At 40.2% G+C, this 19,510-nt stretch overlaps 2 protein-coding genes and 1 long non-coding RNA gene across 5 annotated transcripts in view; 1 reads left to right on the top strand and 2 right to left on the bottom strand.

The window, feature by feature from the left end:
* Positions 1-2,837, bottom strand: part of sorbs3 (sorbin and SH3 domain containing 3) — a 30,684-nt gene extending 27,847 nt beyond the window's left edge. The window contains exon 1 of one of the 2 annotated variants that reach the window (XM_017306908.2): positions 2,702-2,837. The gene's annotated coding sequence lies outside the window, so the exon portion shown is untranslated. Of the gene's footprint in view, positions 1-2,665 lie in introns of both variants that reach the window. The other variant, XM_017306909.2, reaches the window with a different exon arrangement.
* LOC145552775 (uncharacterized) lies at positions 28-5,774 on the top strand. Its single transcript, XR_014088881.1, has 3 exons — positions 28-347; positions 2,573-4,384; positions 4,504-5,774. It is a non-coding gene; the product is annotated as an uncharacterized LOC145552775 (long non-coding RNA).
* Positions 5,775-6,161: 387 nt separating this feature from the next.
* On the bottom strand, positions 6,162-15,987 carry LOC103470531 (E3 ubiquitin-protein ligase NEURL3-like). 2 transcript variants are annotated; one of them, XM_081610563.1, is made up of 5 exons: positions 15,841-15,987; positions 10,332-10,394; positions 7,491-7,997; positions 7,221-7,373; positions 6,162-7,105 (listed from the first exon to the last, which is right to left on the bottom strand). In XM_081610563.1, exons 3-5 carry the CDS (start codon positions 7,987-7,989, stop codon positions 6,945-6,947), a joined length of 813 nt encoding a protein of 270 aa, XP_081466689.1. In that variant the 5' UTR covers positions 7,990-7,997; positions 10,332-10,394; positions 15,841-15,987; the 3' UTR covers positions 6,162-6,944. The 2 variants fall into 2 exon arrangements, with proteins under 2 accessions (XP_081466689.1, XP_081466688.1); XM_081610562.1 differs by lacking the exons at positions 10,332-10,394; positions 15,841-15,987 and adding an exon at positions 8,986-9,178.
* Between the last annotated feature and the right edge of the window lie 3,523 nt (positions 15,988-19,510).

Here is a 19,510-nt window from a genome sequence, read left to right as displayed (position 1 = left end):
ACACACGCACACAGCTGTAATTTTGTATGCCAATGTTGAGAAAATAGCTCGGAGTCTGATAGATGTTTGCCCTGGTGAAGGCAAATTATTCAAATCAAGAGATGAGTTCTGTTCGCAGATAAGTCAGTCAAATTTCAGGGCTGATCACCGATTGTCAGTCAACAACAGCCAAAAAGGAGCACAAGCTGCTGTTTCTGCACGCAGCTCTCCTGTACAAATATAAAACCAGGATTTCCAGTTTGCCCACGGCTCTTGCCAATGAAGACAAAGCTCAAAATGTAACTTTTTGACTTGCCTTGGCTCCGTCTCTGCAGCCAGCTGTGCAATACATCCTCACCCTTAATCAGGTAAGATTGTGAGCATTTTGAAAAGGGGGAAGAACCTTAACAAGTTAGTGGTGTCAATGTATTTACTACATGGGAAAGGTTGAAAACTACTACACAGCTACTTATTTTTTTCTTTTAGTTACAAATGCAAAACTTATTTCACTGTGAATTTTTAGCTGTAAACTATGTTTTACTGAAAATATACAGATTTGATTTTCTTGAAAATAATTCTGAGTTTTTGGTACATGAAGGGAGAGGTTTAGCTTCTCATTCCACAAAAAAGAATACCCTGATTTTTTTTTTTTGGGGGGGGAGGGGTCAATTGGTTTCTATTTTCTTGGTCTAGAAATATCTTTTTATTTGTCTATTCTAAGCAACAAGAATGAGATTTGGATCAGTCTTTCTTGGAAAACTGTTCCTGTTTTCCAAGAAAGTATTATTAATCAGATTTCATTAATGTGTCCCTGAGTTTGTTCTTTAGTAAAGGCTACTGGATGTTTGTGCTCCTTCTTACTACGAAATAAAAATGAAAGAAAAATTATGCTTTGGTTTGTACTAAAAATTTTGCATTTGACGAAAATTTTCCCTTAATTTTGAATTTTTTCCAAATTCTCTGGAGAATCTACTGCACTGTAGACATGCCCGGTTTAAAGCCACTTGCTAAATATCAGATCATTTCATGGACTTCCAGATATTTTGGCCGTAATAAAACAGGTGATTTCTATTTGGGAAGAGTGTACGCGATTAGAATAAAATGACCAAACTTCATCATCAGAGATCTTCAGCAATAACTTTGAGCCCCAATTTTTTTTACAGCCTATACACCATCAGAAAAGAAATCCCATCACTTTGCAATCAAAAAGACAGAAGTCGTTTGAGCTAAAGTTGCATGAGTTCAGACTGAAGTCAGTGCCACAGAAAAAGAAAAAATGTGCCGTATTTTGTGACATGCTGCAGAGGGAGTTTATGCTTTACTCCCAAACTGTGTTTTTATTGTCAGTGGAACAAAATACACCTGAAGATAACATCTTTAATGAGTAATCTATTTGTATTGCCGTCACTATGCTGGCTGGCTTCATGCTTCAACCAAAGCACTCGGCCCTTTCAATAATTTAGTGCTGTGGCTCGGCTGAGCGAAGCCTGGGGGCAGATATCCATTTACCGGGCCCGTCGCCTCATGGGGTTGTTTTCGGCAAACACTTTGGCTCAGGAACATGACGGGCATGCTGGGTAAGGATGGCTCCCAGGAGGGGGAGCTCACTTCATAATGTGCGTCCTGCCGGAGCAGACTTTCACCCCACAGTCGTCACATCTGACAACCTGTCACTCTACAACTAAATGAGGCGATCACGCAGGAGGACAGGCGCTGGGAGATTTGGCTCATTCACACATTCGGTTCACAAAACAAATACAAGAACGAGCTCCTTTTATTTTGATCTTTTTTACTCTGAAAACACAACAACAACTGAGACGATGAGTCTGGCGCTTCATGGTGAAAGATGGATACCAGGAGACTATTGCTGCACCGTAAAGACCCATAACACACGGTGCCAGCACCGCACTCCTGCCGAGCCTCATTAAAAGGATAACGGCCAGATTCCAGTGAGCAAACAAACCATGACATAAACTGGTTATGTAATCAAAACCTACATCACTTGCTGATTATGTCCCAGGGGGTTTTATTGTTTTGGTTTGGGTTTTTTTTTGTTTCTTATTATTTTTTACCACCAAGTTCCCTGAGACAAGAGACAGCAAGTCTGCAGAAATCACAGGATGACAATATTACCAAATGCAGATATGTCTACATAGTGACGTGTACAGGTAGATTGAAATCAAAATGTAAAGAAAAGATAGGAACCTGTTGCTATCATGCATAACTCTAAATAAACACTGATGGTTGTTTTTGGCAGCAAACAGCAGGTTTGGATCATAATCTTCAAAAAGAAAATGTACAAATTCCTCTGTGTTGAGCCTGTTGTTGTTTTTTCCAGATCGTATGAAACTGTAACTTGGACACATTTGTAACAAGTCCAACCTAAAACAGGAGGCAGTTTTCAGATAAAGATATGGCGATAACCTGTTTCTGAGCTGAAGGTGTCAATGTGGCACTAATCTACCTCATGTTACACGTGGTTGCTAAAAAGTTGCCCAACAACATTGTGAAGATAACTGAGAAAACATCTCGACAACCAACCCAACAGCAGCCATGCAATGAACTTTTTTTTTTCTTCTTTTTTTCCAATCAGAAATGACATCAACGAAAAGGATTTCAAATCAGTTTTCGGTGATAAAGTGAAAAGGTATGAAAATCAAAACCTCCATGTGGTTCCTCTATTTACCTCCCTGTCAGCCTGATCCTGTTAGGAGTTACTTACAGACGAGTGCCGGCTTCACAGCGATGTCTCCACAGCTCTGCGGACGAGAGGAAGTGAATGAAAAGGAAGGAGTGAACCTCACAACCACCACTCCTCTCTCCCTTTTTTTCCCCCTCCTCCCTCTTGTTTTTTTTTTTCTTTTCTTTTCTTTTTGAGGACAACAGGGTGGCTTTTATCCCTGCCGAATGATTCAGCCCGGGCTCTGAATGTCTGAATGTTTGACTGGCTGTCCGTGGGCATGCACACATACGTGAACATGGGGCCTGTGTTTATCGTGTGTGTGAGCTTGTACTTTAAAGCTCATCAGGGAGAAGCTGCTCAGTAATAGTTTCCATCCACAGCTGGAAATAATAGTAATTCCCATCCAGGCACAGGCTGCACTGGAACCACCCTCCGGTGTTTCACATGCTGCTGAGAGAGGGAATCCGTTTCGATAGCCATCCTAATAAGTGGGACTAAATGACACGCGTGTCGTGCGTCATTGTGAAGGGGAGCGCTCGCTGCAAAAACACAAAGTCTTACCAAGAATTTCTGGTTTAGTTTCTAGTACAAATACCTCGGCACACTTAAAAAAAGATAAAGTTAACCTACAAGTAACTTTTCAGACAGAAATCAAAGCTGAATGTTAGTCAGTGACTCCTTAATATCGAAGGCAAAGTACGTGAAACAGTCTGCCAGTGAAACAGAACATTTCCCATATTGTAAATTGTAATATGGGAAAGTTATAATATGGAAAAATGTCTTATTCCACTGGAAGACTATTTCACTTATAACTCATACTTTACCATCAATATTAAAGAACCACAGACTTAAAGGGATTCTTTAATATTAAGTGTCGGTTCCAAGTTACTTGCAAGTTAATTTAGTCTTATTTCAAGTTTTATCTTCATCTTTGCACTGAAAACTTGACCAAAAATAATTGGTAGGATTTTGTGTTTTTGCAGTGTAGAATAAATTGCTATGACTATTTATTTCAGGAAAACCAGCTGAATACATCCAAACGTTGATTTGGCAGCGCTCCCTCTTCCTGATGAAGAATGTGGCGAGAGTGGAATCAATCAATCAAATTTTATTTGTATAGCAGCTTTCAGCAACAAGGCATTTCAAAGTACTTTACATCACATAAACACAAAATTACAAAGTCATAGAACACACAGTCATCAACATTACATTTTGCACATTAGATTATTGATTAATGTTTCATGATTAGGTTTTAAAAGCAACTCTCAACAGGCGGGTTTTTAGCCTAGATATAAAGGAACTCAATGTTTGGGCTGTTTTGCAGTTTTCTGGAAGTTTGTTCCAGATTTGTGCTGCATAGAAGCTGAACGCGGCTTCTCCATGTTTGGTTCTGGTTCTGGGGATGCAGAGCAGAACCAGAAGACCAGAGGTGTCTGGAAGGTTGACACAACAACAGCAGATCTTTAATGTATTGTGCTGCTTAACGGTTCAGTGGTTTATAAACTAACAACAGTATTTTAAACTCTAGGAAACCTTTTAACAGAAGAAGACTCCAACAGAACGGGACACAGTATGATGGGCATCATAGAGGAAGCACTGGTCCATCAGTACTTTCCATGTGATTGAAAATCTTAGGAGATGGCAGGACTAAAAACAGCACAAATGCCACTACTGTTTCATATGCCACATTTTGAGAATCCCGATTCTAGAAGAAATCTGATGGTAAATTCACTTAATTTTTCTTCCTCTGCAGGCATGTAAAACCATTCCTGACTAAGCTCTGAAATGTAGATGTTAGGAAGCCCACATATTCATAAAATCACATACACATCCCGTTTCAGTGCAGTACTTACCCTCTCAGTGAGAAGAAAACGGAGCAGTCAAGTCAAAAAGGTAGTGTGACGAATGTCTTCTTAAATGTTATCAAGTCATTTAGCTGTTTATCTGTGGAAATGTGAAGTGTCTGTTCAATGTCTGAGTAGGTTATCTGGTAATTCCCACTCCAAGGATTCCTTCACAAGGAGATCAGAGGCAGCTCCACTCCAAGATAAATATTTAACAGGTAGACTGTGTGATCAGAGACCAAAGGTCACCCCTCTGTCCATTCCTCTGAAGCTTATCCACACGTCCAACTACTCCACTCTGAACGTAAGCTGTTCTGACTGGGCCGTTCAGATAAGTAGTAAACTCTCGTGGAGAAAAGAAAATGTAAATTTTCTGGATACTTCGTTCTTATAAAGCTGCAAGAAACTTACATTGAAATTCTCGATTCTGAAGGGGGGGAAATGACTAAATGCTTTCTCTGTAACAGGCAGCAGCTTAAAAAAAGAAACAAGAAAAGGGAAAAAAAACAGGGAGACACATTGCATTTTGCCAAAAATATCACAACTGCTGAGTCTTGTAGGGACATGCTCACACTGCCTCCCAGTGGTTTCAAAATGAATTGCAGAGCTTAGAATGTGTGAGTCAATTGATGAATGGCTGAATGTAATATGAAGCACTTTGCGGTCCTCTGGGATTAATAAAGCACAACATAAGTACTGATCGTTTACCATTGTTCGATAGATCAAGAAGATTCACAGATACAGCAAACCAGCAGTCAGGACAAACTAGAGGTGCTAACATGCACGATAGTGAAGACATCCTTGGATTCACTAGCTAAATAATTTAACTTAACCCACTTCATTTATATAGTATTTATAGTATTTATATAATTTATATAAGTTTAGCACCTTTGAATTCCTCCATAATACGATATTTTGTTGGAAATCAGGTTCCCCAACATAGTTATCTGAGACCTGATCCATCGATATGTTACCATGGCTCCTGCTAGTTTCACTGAACATTTGCCAGATTTAGGCTGGTTGTTTAAAATAAGGTTTTAAAATGAAATGAAAAGTAAATTAGTACTGTTTAACATTGACTTGACCATTATGAATTAAGTTTTCTTCCAAACTTGAACATGAATATTACATGTTGAATGTACTAATGCGCAGAGAAATAATGGGATGAGGTTATCAGTAAGTTGCTTATCTACTACTTTGCTGTAGTAGACAGAGATTTATAGATTTTTAAGACTTTTTATAAGGAAAATAACACCCGTTTCATGCTGTATTGTTTTTTCTAACTATTTTTCTTTTATAAATTAAAAAATTACTATACAATAAAAAAACATGAGCATGTGCATGCCCACGGACAGCCAGTCAAACATGTACATGTTTAAATATTATTTATAAAAAAGATTTATCTGCATCTAAGTCCTCTTGAATTTGGCTGCTCAGCAGGATGCAGTCAAAAGGTGCAGTTCGTGATGTTTTCTTGGTTACAGTCTTAGTAGTTTCAATTTGATGCTAGCTGTCCCCAGTTCTGGAGATCATGGTGTCTTCAAACGTCACTCCAGTGTCAATCCTCACTCGACACAACGGACAGGTGCCAAACTGCACCAAGACTCTGGAGGTGCAGATGAGGCAGAGGCAGTGGTGGCCACAGGGCAGCATGATGCCAGCTTCTCGCGTCATGCACACCACGCAGCGGTCATCTGCCGACAGAGGCGAGACGTTAAAGTTACAACATGTCAGAATTTCTCCATTCTTACCATTCATGAGTAAAATAAAACCCAAAACCTGCTGGGATTTCCATGCCTCGGCAGGAGATGCAGTCATTGGATTTTTCCCTCTGTGTTGGGTTTGAGACTGCAGGGCTATGTGGTGAGAGGGTCAAGTATAGGACAAGATGTTCTTTTGAAAAGAAAATTCTTTGTCTTTGAGCCTGCAGCAGGGAATCAGTCAGATATTTTTAGCATATGCTGAAGGCTTTGTCAGCAAAGAACAAGAAGATCAGGCTGTTAGTCAAACAGCATGAGGGTGTGTTAAAAGTTTTCTAGAAGGAAGACGGAGCACGTCTGGCCGTAGACATCAATCATGGCCCAGAGAGGCTTGCTGACATCCATTTAAATAACATCCTGAGTCCAAATAAGACTTTACAAATAACAAAAAAAATTGCTTCAGAAAAAAACAAAACTATATTTTCATATATATCATTAGCAACAATAAACACACTAGTAGCATCTCAGAACCTTTACTCTTGTACGAGATTCAAGTTTATTCATTTTAAAATCCTGGTTTTACTTCACTCAGGGGATTTTTTTTCCTTCAGAAATCCCCCGATTATTGGCTTCTATACCAGAACACATTCAGTGTTTGCTGTCTGTTGTGTTAGTCTGTCAGTAGTTTGCATTTGATGCTTCCTGCAGCAGGTTTAGCGATCAGCCTGCTCCAAAGAGTCACGTCCACGTCGCTGTAGGAGAGCTGATCTCCAGTCGACACAGAGGACAGGTACCGAACTGCGCCAGGATTTTGGGGGTGCAGTGATTGCAGAGGCAGCGGTGGCCACAGGGCAGCGTGATGTCCTTCTGCCGCACCATGCACACCACGCAGTGGTCATCTGTGTGCAGAAGAGAGAAAAAACAATACAATTACGAGACATCTGGGTGACTCCATTGTTCACTTGAATAGGTAAAAAAAAAATAAAAATCAAATGACACTGGCAGAAAACGTACCGGCTGGGATTTCCATGTTCAGGCAGGAGATGCAGTCATCAAAGTTTTTACTCAGCGTCGTATTTTCATGACTGAAAGTGGAGGGCCGTCTGATGGGAGGCTCAGGTAAAGGGCAAGATCTTTTCTTAGAAAGAAAACCCTTTGTCTTTGAGCCTGCAGCAGGGAATAATTCAGAGAATTATTGATATTTTTAGTGTATGTCACAGCCTTTGCGAAGAACAAGAAGATCAGGCTGTTAGTCAAACAGCATGAGGGTGTGTTAAAAGTTACCCAGAAGGAAGACGGAGCACGTCTGGCCATAGACATCAATCATGGCCCAGAGAGGCTTGCTGACGTCCACTTCTGCTTCTACCTTTTTCTTCTTGAAGTTTTGAAATTTCAAACATATGTGGTCATCATCTGTGACCCAGAATTCCAGCACCGACCCTTCCTGACAGTAGGACTCGGGTACAGGGGTGGCCCAGTGACCCGAGGTTTGGGTTAGGTCGGGCATAGAAAACTGGGGCAGAGGCAAAGATCTGGCCGATGGACGAACGTTGGTGAAGCCGACGCGCATGGTTCCTTGCCAGTGTGGCACGTGCCTCTCCACCAGCACCCGGATCCTCTCGTAAGTCCTCACAGGGCGTCTGGTGAAAACAACACCACCATAGAAAGTGTCTTCAATCCTCTCGGCACGTCGACCGCCCTCGCTCAGGCAGATCATGTCTCCCAAGGCCCTGGGATGGAAGGTCAGGGGGCCGAGGCAAGAGGAACTGCATTTGTGGGTCATCTTTGGATCTGTGGGGTAAGAAAATCACCTTTACACCTTCCTGGACGTCACACCATGAGATAAACTCCACCACAAACATATCAGGATTTTTATTACAATTTTGGGCTATTAAGTTTCTTTTATTGAGATCGTCATCAGTTTGATACTTCAGTCAAGAGATTAATGTTCTCTGATGTTATTTTGTTAATTTTTTTCCCCATGCTTTCATCAACTTCCCTTTTTATGACCTTCCAGTTTTGTTGCCATTATTTAAGGTCTGACTGTATGAAAATCTTTTTCATAAAACATTTAATAGGAGCTGAATTCATAAACATTTCTTAATAAGCCACCAGTGGTGGAGAAAGTACTCAAAAAATTTACTTAAGTAAAAGTACAAATACACAGTGAAAAATGTACTTAAGTAAAAGTCAAAGTACCACATTAACATTTTACTTAAGTAAAAGTAAAAAAGTCCTGGCTTTTAAAAATACTTAAGTATTAAAAGTAAAAGTACTCGCTGAATGCATTACCTAATCGCTAATATCATAAAGTGTGCCGATCGTATTTAATTTTAATACATCAGAAATGTGCCATTTTAATTAACACTACCACAGATTAAACATGTTCTTATTGTGTTTATTCTCTGTAACAGTTTAGACTTAGATATGTGATTCTATGAATCATAATTTCAGGGATGGAAACATTTTGTCTCCTGTCCTAACATAGCATGAACTTTATTAGTGGCATTTATTTAGAAAGAAATCTAACTGAAAGGGGATGTAAAGAAGGTGCGGGCGGGGTGGAGGACATGCAACCAAGGAGCCATGTAGCAGAGTTGTAGTCAAGACCACCGGACCCAAGACCAAGACCAGGGCCCCGCGCTAAATGACACAATAACATTAAGTTTATCATAATTGGTTTTCAGATTGATCTGAAAGATCCACATTCCCATAAAAACACCTAGATATTAAATACTTAGAGGTGAAATATATTTAACCAGTATCAATTAAAACTCACTTCATTCTGTTTTGCTTTCATCGCTGTGCTACAATCCGCAGAGGTCTCCTGCTATCCCTAGAAAAATAACGCCCTGGGCGGTTGCCCATATTGCATATGTCAGAAACCACAACTGAAACATCGCAATTAACGGTAAATAACGTTCAACTATGAACACTGTCCAACGGTGCAACAAGTAACTAAGCAGAATGAGCATCATGACTGTTCTCACCCTCCCTCCCACTGCGATGTTTGCCACCATGACAGGAGACGAAATCACCAATGAGCAATGAGCATGTTCTGTGTTCATACATTCAACTTTTACTTATTCAGCGATTAAATGAATGTCTATATATATATATATATATATATATATAGCTACCGCAGTGTACACAAGAACAAAGAACGGCTCTCAGTGAGGCTTCAGTCCTTAGGACTTAGTAAAGATCCGTCCAGAAGAATCGGATCGTTCCTGAATGTCATATCACTATATTGCAGACTTTGGTCACAGCGTTGTCCCATATATGCCTCAGTCAACACCTCCACACAATAATTCAGCGCATGAGTGACAACTTTTTTTCATCAGATGCAACATGTGTCTCAGTACAGCTAGCTTTGCTAGCACAGATCTTACCTTTCTTTAAGCTTTCCTTCCAAGTGACGCTAAAAGTTGGACGAAGTCCCACCGTCTGTGAAAGCGAAGCGCTGCTAATTTTACATGTCGCCATATCAATTTATGCAGCTATTATATTATAGACAAACATCTCCTCCCGCTCAGAGGAAACCACTGCGCATGTCTGGAGCTCCGAGTGCGAGTAAAGGTGGAGCCGATGGGTGACAACAGACACTAAGTCACGTTATTGCTTGGATTTTACGGCGCCACCTTAAGACCCTGAACTTCACATTTTAACGGAAAAAAGCGCAACGCGACTTGGATGTAACGAGTAACGAGACACTTTTGTAGAAATGTAGTGAAGTAGAAAGTACAGATACTTACTGTAAAATGTAGTGGAGTAAAAGTAGAAAGTCCCCATTATTAAATCTACTTAAGTAAAGTACAGATACACGAAAATTGTACTTAAGTACAGTAACGAAGTACTTGTACTTCGTTACTTCCCACCACTGTTTAAAGCCACCAATATAAGTAAAGAACTAGGTATTGTGTCTGTGAATAAAATAATACCTTTGCTGCTTTTTTAAAAATATATATACTTTTCAAGGCATTTTTATTGCAAAAATTATTTAAAAAATAAAAATGTTTTAAAACCTACATTTGACATTTGTTTTTGTTTTAGGTTTTTCTCTCTTTGTACTGAACTTGACATCCATACCAAATTTCCCGTCAAGACAAGTTGTAGTCATCATACCCTCTTTTTGTTATCGTCTTCCATCATCTTCCGGCTGTGCGATCATCCATTTCTCGCTTCAAGCTTTAGGACAGGACACACAAAACACTAGCATGTTTTTGCAAATAGTCATCTTAATACTTTCTTATACCACCTTTCACTGCAATTACAGCTGCACGTCTCTTGGGCGAACTATAAGAGTCTGCTTCTTTTCTTTTTCAAAACTGTGTCTGTGAATGTTATTTTCAGACATAAAGCCAGTTGGCTTTAGGTCAGGACACTTTCAGGTCCTGGAGCTTCTTTTGATGCTGAAACAGCCTGTTTACATTTAACGTTTCCATTTTGTTGTGTTTCATTATACAGTCATGGCCAAAAGTTTTGAGAATGACACAACTTTTTCACATGACCTGCTGCCCTCTGGTTTTCATGTGTGTATGTCAGATGTTTTCATCACATACAGAAATACAATTGCAATCATTATGAGTAACAAAAGCTTTTATTGACAGTTAGAATGAGTTAATGCAGCAAGTCAATATTTGCAGTGTTGACCCCTCTTCTTCAGGACCTCTGCAATTCTCCCTAGCATGCTCTCAATCAACTTCTGGACCAAATCCTGACTGATAGCAATCCATTCTTGCACAATCAATGCTTGCATTTTGTCAGAATTCCTAGGTTTTTGTTTGTCCACCTGTCTCTTGATGATTGACCACAAGTTTTCAATGGGATTAAGATCTAGGGAGTTTCCAGGCCATGGACCCAAAATCTCTATGTTTTGTTCCCTGAACCAGTTAGTAATCACCTTTGCTTTATGGCAAGGTGCTCCATCATGCTGGGAAAGGCACTGATCATCACCAAACTGCTCTTGGACGGTTGGGATAAGTTGCTCTCAGAGGACATTCTGGTACCATTCTTTATTCATGGCTGCGTTTTTAGGCAAGACTGTGAGAGAGCCGACTCCCTTGGCTGAGAAGCAACCCCACACATGAATGGTTTCAGGATGCTTTACAGTTGGCATGAGACAAGACTGGTGGTAGCGCTCACCTCTTCTTCTAAAAGGGGATTCATCAGAGAAAATGACTTTTCCCCCAGTCCTCAGCAGTCCACTCCCTGTACCTTTTGCAGAATATCAGTCTGTTCCTGATGTTTTTCCTGGAGAGAAGTGGCTTCTTTGCTGCCCTCCTTGAGACCAGGCCTTACTCCAAGAGTCTCTGCCTCACAGTGCTTGCAGATGCACTCACACCTGCCTGCTGCCATTCCTGAGCAAGCTCTGCACTGCTGGTAGCCCGATCCCGCAGCTGAAACACTTTTAAGAGACGGTCCTGGCGCTTGCTGATCTTTCTTGGGCGCCCTGGAGCCTTTTTGGCAACAAAATGAACCTCTCTCCTTGAAGTTCTTGATGATGCGATAGATTGTTGACTGAGGTACAACCTTTCTAGTTGCGATACTCTTCCCTGTTAGGTCATTTTTGTGAAGTGCAATGATGACTGCACGTGTTTCTTTAGAGATAACCATGGTTCACAGAAGAGAAACAATGATGCCAAGCACCAGCCTCTTTTTAAAGTGTCCAGTGGTGTCATTCTTACATAATCATGACAGATTGATCTCCAGCCCTGTCCTCATCAACACCCACACCTGTGTTAATGGAGTAATCACTGAAACGATGTTAGTTGGTCCTTTTAAGGCTGCAATGAAGTTGAAATGTGTTGTGGGGGATAAAGTTCATTTTCTAGGCAAATATTGACTTTGCAATTAATTGCTGTTAAGCTGATCACTCTTTATAACATTCTGGAGTATATGCAAATTGCCATTATAAAAACTGAAGCAGTAGACTTTGTAAATATTAACATTGGCCATGACTGTACACTATATATATATATATATATATATATATATATATATATATATATATATATATATATATATATATATATATAAAATATGCAATACATATATATAAAATATGCAATACAAATATATAAATATTGTTACGGCCCAAGGCCTTTTCCTCTGGGTCTCTAACATCCATGTCTTTAATTGGTGCTGATTGGAAGTGGAGGCAGCTGGCCAGTGTCTCCAGATCCACCTTAAGACTCACCACTTCCTCTGACTGATCAGCTCTTTTCTTTCTGTCTCCCTGCCACTCTCTCCCTTTGTCCCTTTCTTTCCCAACCAGTTATGACTTTTGTTAAATAAATTCCTTTTTAAGTTATTCCATGCATTGCTTCCCTTTCATTTGTTATGGTTTAAGAGCCAGACCATAACAAATTGGGGGCTCGTTCAAATTTATGTTAGTTTTGTTGAGTTAGTTAAGTGGTAAACATTGTTTGTTAATTTAACTGGGAAGCTAGTGTGGAAATCTTGAGTTTAGTTTTGGGAAAATGATTTTTTTTTTTTTTTTTTTTTCTCTCTCTCTCGTCTCTGGTTTGGTGTAAGTTGCCTGATTTCGTCCTTTCTGATGAGCTCATTGGTAAGTCTTAATTGTTGACTGATTTGTGCAATTCATTATGTCTCATCTGAACTGATTCCCCTGTAGGCCTCAGCGTGTCTCCCCTTTGGGATTCATGTGCTCAAAAACAGTAGTGTGGGATCATATGGTTGGAGCAGTTGTCTCGGGGGCACGGCCATAGTGTTGGGGGGGGTTGCCAATTTTCTGGTCGCCTTTTCCACTCTATTGGTATTAAGTGCATAAATACCCACCGTCCCTGATCTCTGAAGACTAGGGTTGAGCTAGAAAGTTTCTGATAGGCAGTTAGAGGGGAGGTTTGGGTTGATTGGTTTGTGTTGCACAGATTGTCAGCAATTAAAAGTTTGAAACACTGTTTTGTGATTAAGACTTTAGTCATGTCTGTGGAAGACTTTAATAAATCTCCATCGGCAGGATTTTTGGAGCAGTGTTCTAGAGAACAACTAGTAAAAATTGCTGAACACTATAAAATAAGTGTCGGTGATAAAAGGTTGAAAGACAATGTTAAAGCAATTTTAAGGGAGAATTTAATTGAGATGGGTGTTTTGTCTTCACCTTCCAGACCTGAAGATTGGGTGCTCAGGCTGTAAAGTCTGACGTTTTGGATTTTTGAACAACAAAAAGAGATGTTAAGGTTGAGAATGCAACTGGAGAAAGAAAAGGAGTTGGCTTTAGAGAGGTTACGACAGCAGGCAGATTTGGATAAGGCTCTTGCTTTGGAAAAATGAGACAGGAAATTGAATTGGCAAGAATAAATTTGGAAAGTGAGAAATTAAATCTGGTGAAAGATGGCAAATTGTCTGCGGAATCTTGTGTTGGGGACTCAAAATGCAAACCCTCTGATGTATTAAATGACTTGCGTTTGGTGCCTAAGTTCAGTGAAAAGGATGTTGATACTTTTTTCACTTTGTTTGAAAGGTTGCACACACAAGAGATTGGTCTGATTCAGACCGCATAATTTTGCTTCAGTGTGTTTTGATTGGTCGTGCTCAGGAAGCGTTTTCTATGTTTGAGCTTGAATGATGGCCAAGATTATGCCAAGGTTAAAGCTGCAATATTGAAGCATATGAATTAGTCCCTGAAGCATATAGACAAAGTTTAGAAACTGGAAAAAAGTGACAAAACTTATGTGGAGTTTGCAAGAGATTTGGAAATTCATTTCAAACCGATGGTGCACTTCCTCTGATGTTAAGATACTTGGTGATCTCTGTAATTTAATGGTTTTGGAACAATTTAAAACTCTGTTTCTCATAATATTGCAGTGTACATTAATGAACAGAAGGTTAAAACTGTGTCAGAAGCTGCAGTCTTGGCTGATGATTTTGTCTTGACACATAAAGATGCAAGTGGAGAGCACGCAGAGAGCACACATTCTGGAGGTTTTTTTTTGGATCGCAGTAACCTGATCTGGACAAAATTTGTAATTATTGTCACAGAAAAGGTCATTGGAAAAAGACTGTGCTTTGCTGAATCCAGAATAAAAATGGAACTCAAGTTAAACCAGCAGCGTTTTGCTGCAATCAGTTTCTGTGAATGTTCCTCACAAAATGGCTGAAGTGTCATCTTCTGGGAACCTGACTTGAGTTCTTACAAACCATTTCTGTTGGAGGGACATGTTTCTTTGGTTGGGAGTGACGTTAAGATGCCGGTTACAATCTTAAGAGATACTGGTGCATACGATTCATTCATTTTGGCATCCGTTTTACCTTTTTCAGATGAGTCTGACACTGGATTATCTATACCTGTGTTGGGTATGGGCATGTCTGTGTTTTGTGTTCCAGTACATAAACTTGTGCTCCATTCAGAGTTGTTTGAAGGAGAAGTAAGAATGGGTGTGAGACCAGCTCTGCCTGTGATGGGTGTTACAGTTATACTGGGGAACAATATAGCTGGAGGGAAAGTCTGGCCTGATCAACCAGAGTCTCCAGTTGTTGTTTCAGTACCTTTGATCAGCAGTGGTCCTGATGAAAATGAAAATCACACCCTGACATTTTTCAAGCAGTGGATGTGACTGTTTGGTTTTGTGGAGATGTTGACTCGCTTTTGGTTGATGCCTTTTGTGTTTGCTGGCTGTGAGACGGCAGTAACTTTGAGTATGGTGCTGGACCATGCTAAGGGTCATCGTGTTGTGGGTGTCGCTCTCCATAATTTGTTGGTCACTTGCTTTATTACCTGTCTAATAGTCACTTCAAGGTACCAGTTGTTGTGTATGGATGGGATCGGAGAGAATCTAAGTTTTGTTTCATTTCAGCTGGTCTGAGATATTAGTGTACTTAATTTTGTTTTCTTCTATTTCCAGATGTTAATGCACAGGTTGCCCAGGGTTCCAGTGGGACCCTGTCTTGAAGAGGGGGGTGTTACGGCCCAAGGCCTTTTCCTCTGGGTCTCTAACATCCATGTCTTTAATTGGTGCTGATTGGAAGTGGAGGCAGCTGGCCAGTGTCTCCAGATCCACCTTAAGACTCACCACTTCCTCTGACTGATCAGCTCTTTTCTTTCTGTCTCCCTGCCACTCTCTCCCTTTGTCCCTTTCTTTCCCAACCAGTTATGACTTTTGTTAAATAAATTCCTTTTTAAGTTATTCCATGCATTGCTTCCCTTTCATTTGTTATGGTTTAAGAGCCAGACCATAACAATATACATATATAAAAAGAACAAAATACATGTTTCTATTCACCACATTGTGAAATTTTGTCAAAAATCTGAACTTTGAAAAAATATTTCCTTTTCTCCAATTCAGATCTCAAAGTCTAGCATAGCAGCAACATGTTTAACTAATAACTCCATGATGAAACAGTTTCTTTTAGTTACGAGAGGAAAAAAGTGGAATATGGGACAACATTAACATCAATCAACATTAATTAGCACTAATTAATTTATTAACTAACATTAATTACCTAACAAGTCTCCTTGTTTTGAAATAGATTTCATTCAATTGAGATCCGTGGTTCTAGAGGAGACAGATGGCTCAGTTGAACTGATGACCATCCTGCACTTTCCCTCAGAAGCCCTATAAAAGCCGTTTCAGTATTTCCAGAGCTCGCTCTGGTACAGGTTCTTACTTACCCTCTCTATGAAAGGAAACGACGACTGCTGAGTCAAAAGTAGTAGAAGGGCTTCTTCAAAATTGTGTAATCCAATAAAATTTTAATATAACAGTAAAGCAGCTACATAGCTTTTCTGTGAATTCCCTCTTCGATGATTCCTTCTTGACTCAGGTCGACTCTGCAATGATCCCATGTCAATTTTTAACAGGCAGACTTTGTGGTCAGAGACCAAAGGTCACATCTGCTCTCGAACGCATCCACACCTCCGATAACACTACTAGTGTGAGTACTAGATAGTTCACGAATGCAATAAATGCTTACAGAGAAAAATCTGGATAAATCACCATGTTGGTTAGATGTTAGACCAAAAATATAGACAGCAGGGAAGTTTCTATTAGTGGTCTTGAATTACACAACCTCTTGCTTTGAAAGATTTGTCAAACACCAGAAAGAAAACCCTGCAGTTACTAAATAACATGGAAACTAAATGCATTCTACCCAAAATAGCAGAATTAATTTAGCTGCTCAGTTTTGCGATGGACATTTATATCTTTATATCTATCTAGCCAGTTGAGGTGGCTCGGGCATCTGGTAAGGATGCCTCCTGGACGCCTCCCTGGTGAGGTGTTCCGGGCACGTCCCACCGGGAGGAGGCCTCGGGGAAGACCCAGGACACGCTGGAGGGATTACGTCTCTCGGCTGGCCTGGGAACGCCTTGGGATTCCCCCGGAGGAGCTGGAAGAAGTGGCTGGGGAGAGGGAAGTCTGGGCCTCCCTTCTGAAGCTGCTGCCCCCGCGACCCGACCCTGGATAAGCGGAAGAAAATGGATGGATGGATGGATGGATTTATATCTTCAGTCAATCAATCAATCAAATTTTATTTGTATAGCACATTTCAGCAGCAAGGCATTTCAAAGTGCTTTACATAATTAAAATTAAAACAGCATGTGACATTGAATGAAGAGTGAGAAAGAGAAAGAGATTTAAAAAAAAAAGAAAAGAAAATTAAAAAGGATAAAAACATAGACATCAAAACCCACACTCTAATCCTAATTTAGCCATAAGCAACTCTAAACAGGTGGGTTTTAAGTTAAGATTTAAAGGCACCCAGTGTTTCAGCTGTTTTACAGTTTTCTGGAAGTTTGTTCCAGATCTGTGGTGCATAGAAGCTGAATGCTGCTTCTCCTCGTTTGGTTCTGGTTCTGGGGATGCAGAGCAGACCAGAACCAGAAGATCTGAGGGGTCTAGATGGTTGGTACAACAATAACAGATCTTTAAGGTATTGTGGTGCCAAACCGTTCAGTGATTTATAAACTAACATCAGTATTTTAAAGTCTATTCTCTGAGCTACAGGGAGCCAGTGTAGGGACTTTAAAACTGGTGTTATGTGCTCTATCTTCCTGGTTTTAGTGAGAACGCGAGCAGCAGCTTCTGGATCAGCTGCAGCTGTTTGATTGATTTGTTAGTCAGACCTGTGAAGACGCTGTTGCAGTAATCAATATGGCTAAAGATAAACGCATGGATGAGTTTCTCTAGATCGTGCTGACACATAAATCCTCTAATCCTAGAGATGTTCTTCAGGTGATAGAAAACTGACTTTGTGACCGTCTTAATGTGGCTCTGAAGGTTCAGGTCAGAGTCCATCACTACTCCCAGGTTTCGGGTTGATCGCTGGTTTTTAGTTGTAATAACTGAAGCTGCGCATTGATTCTAGTTCACTCCTCTTTAGGTCCAAAGATAATAACTTCAGTTTTGTTTCTGTTCAGCTGGAGAAAGTTTTGGCACATCCACACATTGATCTGTTCTAAGCATCTATTCAGTGATTGGATGGGTTTAGAGGCACCTGGTGACATCGTGATGTAGAGCTGTGTATCATTCGCATAGTTATGGTAGCTAATCTTATTTCCTGTTGTAACCTGAGCCAGTGGGAGCATATAGATATTAAAAAGAAGGGGTCCTAGGATTGAACCTTCGGGTACCCCATGTGACCTTTGACCTCTCTGATGAGAAGTTTCCGATTGAAACAAAGAAATCCCTGTTCTTTATGTAAGATTCAAACCAGTTGGGCACTGGACCGGAGAGTCCGACCCAACTCTCCAGTCGATTCAGTAAAATGTCATGGTCACCGGTGTCGAAAGCTGCACTGAGGTCCAACAGAACCAGCACTGTGGTTCTCCCACAGTCTGTGTTTATATGGATGTCATTGAACACTTTTACAAGGGCCGTCTCCGTGCTGTGGTGAGCACGAAAACCAGACTGGAAGGAGTCAAAGCTATTCATTATTGTTAGGAAGTTATTTAATTGTTTAAAAACTGCTAAGGAATGGGGTGTTGGAGATCGGCCTGTAATTCTGAAGTAGGGATTTGTCTAGATTGTTCTTTTTTATCAGTGGTTTGATAACTGCTGTTTTCAAAGCCTGGGGGAAAACAGGCTTTTCCCCTCATCGCTCTCTGAGGAGAGCGATGAGTTTCAGTGGCACCATACTGCCCCTCAGTGGTTTCTAAGTTAATTACATAAATCACAGTACTTTTTTTTTTAGAACGACAGATGTCGCTAGAGGTGAGGCTATATGACAAATCTGTCGCAAACATGTGTTTTGGAATAAATTAAGTTCAGGAAAGAGACGGGTTTTGGTTCAAAATGTGCAGATTGAAACCAGAACAAAAGCCAAAGACCTTGTAAAGATGCTGGCTGATGTTGATAAGACAGTGTCATTATCCACTGTGAAACGTTTCCTATAAACTCTTAAGAGCCTTTAAGCAAGGAAGAAGCTTTTACTTTTACATAAAAAGCCAGATTGCAGTTTGCAAAGGCACAAAGACCTCCAAACTTTCTTCCAAACAATAGTGCTAAGCGTACAACCAAAGTGGTTATAAAGTGGCTTAAGGACAACAAAGCTTTGATCTCAATTATGTTGCAAAGTTGTGGGTTGATCTGAAAAGGCGTGTGCAACTGAGGCGGCGAGCAAACCCGACTCGCTGCACCAGTTCTGTCAGGAGGAATGAGCCAGAACTCCGCAAAACTATTGTGAGAAACTTGCGGAAAGAAACCTGGAAAGTTTCACCCAAGTTCATACAGTTTAAAAGACAATTATCCATAAAACTGAAGAAACGTATGTAAACTTTTGAACCCAAAGAAAGCTGAAAAAAAAAGTTCTAAAATTTTTCTGGCATTTAATAAATAGAAATAATGTTGGTATTTATAGGTAATCTAAGACAAGTGAAATTTGGTCTGATTTAACTTTAGACAGTGAGATAAAAAAAAAACTGTGCATTTATTTTTTTATTCAGTGTTCATCTATAAATACTTTCACATAAAATGAAAGAGAATTTACTTGTTTAATTGAAAGAAAGGAAAAGCTTTTGTAATTATTTGGTTTTTCTGTGTGTCTATTTAGTTCCTGTGTTGTCTCGTCTGCCTTTAATTGCCCCCAGCTGTGTCTCTTGTTCCCTGATTACCCCTTGTGTATTTAATCCCACCTGTGTTCCCTGCTCCCTGTCATACTTTATTTCTCTACACCTTGTCTCAGTTCTCGTTGGTTTATTTTGGTGCTGGTTGTTACCAGTGTTAGAGTACCCTGCCTTTAATGCTCACCTGTGCTGCCTGGACTTTCTGTAAACTTTCATCATCATTAAATCTTCATATCCTCACTACTACCTGGGTCCACTGAGTCCATGTCACCGCCTACAA

Source organism: Poecilia reticulata, chromosome 9, assembly GCF_904066995.2.
Source record: "Poecilia reticulata chromosome 9, P_reticulata-male-v2, whole genome shotgun sequence".
Classification (NCBI taxonomy): domain Eukaryota; kingdom Metazoa; phylum Chordata; class Actinopteri; order Cyprinodontiformes; family Poeciliidae; genus Poecilia; species Poecilia reticulata.
This window is presented reverse-complemented; position numbering and strand designations above follow the sequence as displayed.

Excerpts from the sequence above, each read along its gene's own strand:
- LOC103470531 (XM_081610563.1), bottom strand. The coding sequence starts at position 7,989 with ATGACCCACAAATGCAGTTCCTCTTGCCTCGGCCCCCTGACCTTCCAT. Across the intron at positions 7,374-7,490 it reads GTGCTCCGTCTTCCTTCTGG|GCTCAAAGACAAAGGGTTTT; the intron begins GTAACTTTTAAC and ends TCCCTGCTGCAG. Across the intron at positions 7,106-7,220 it reads GAACATGGAAATCCCAGCCG|ATGACCACTGCGTGGTGTGC; the intron begins GTACGTTTTCTG and ends TTCTGCACACAG.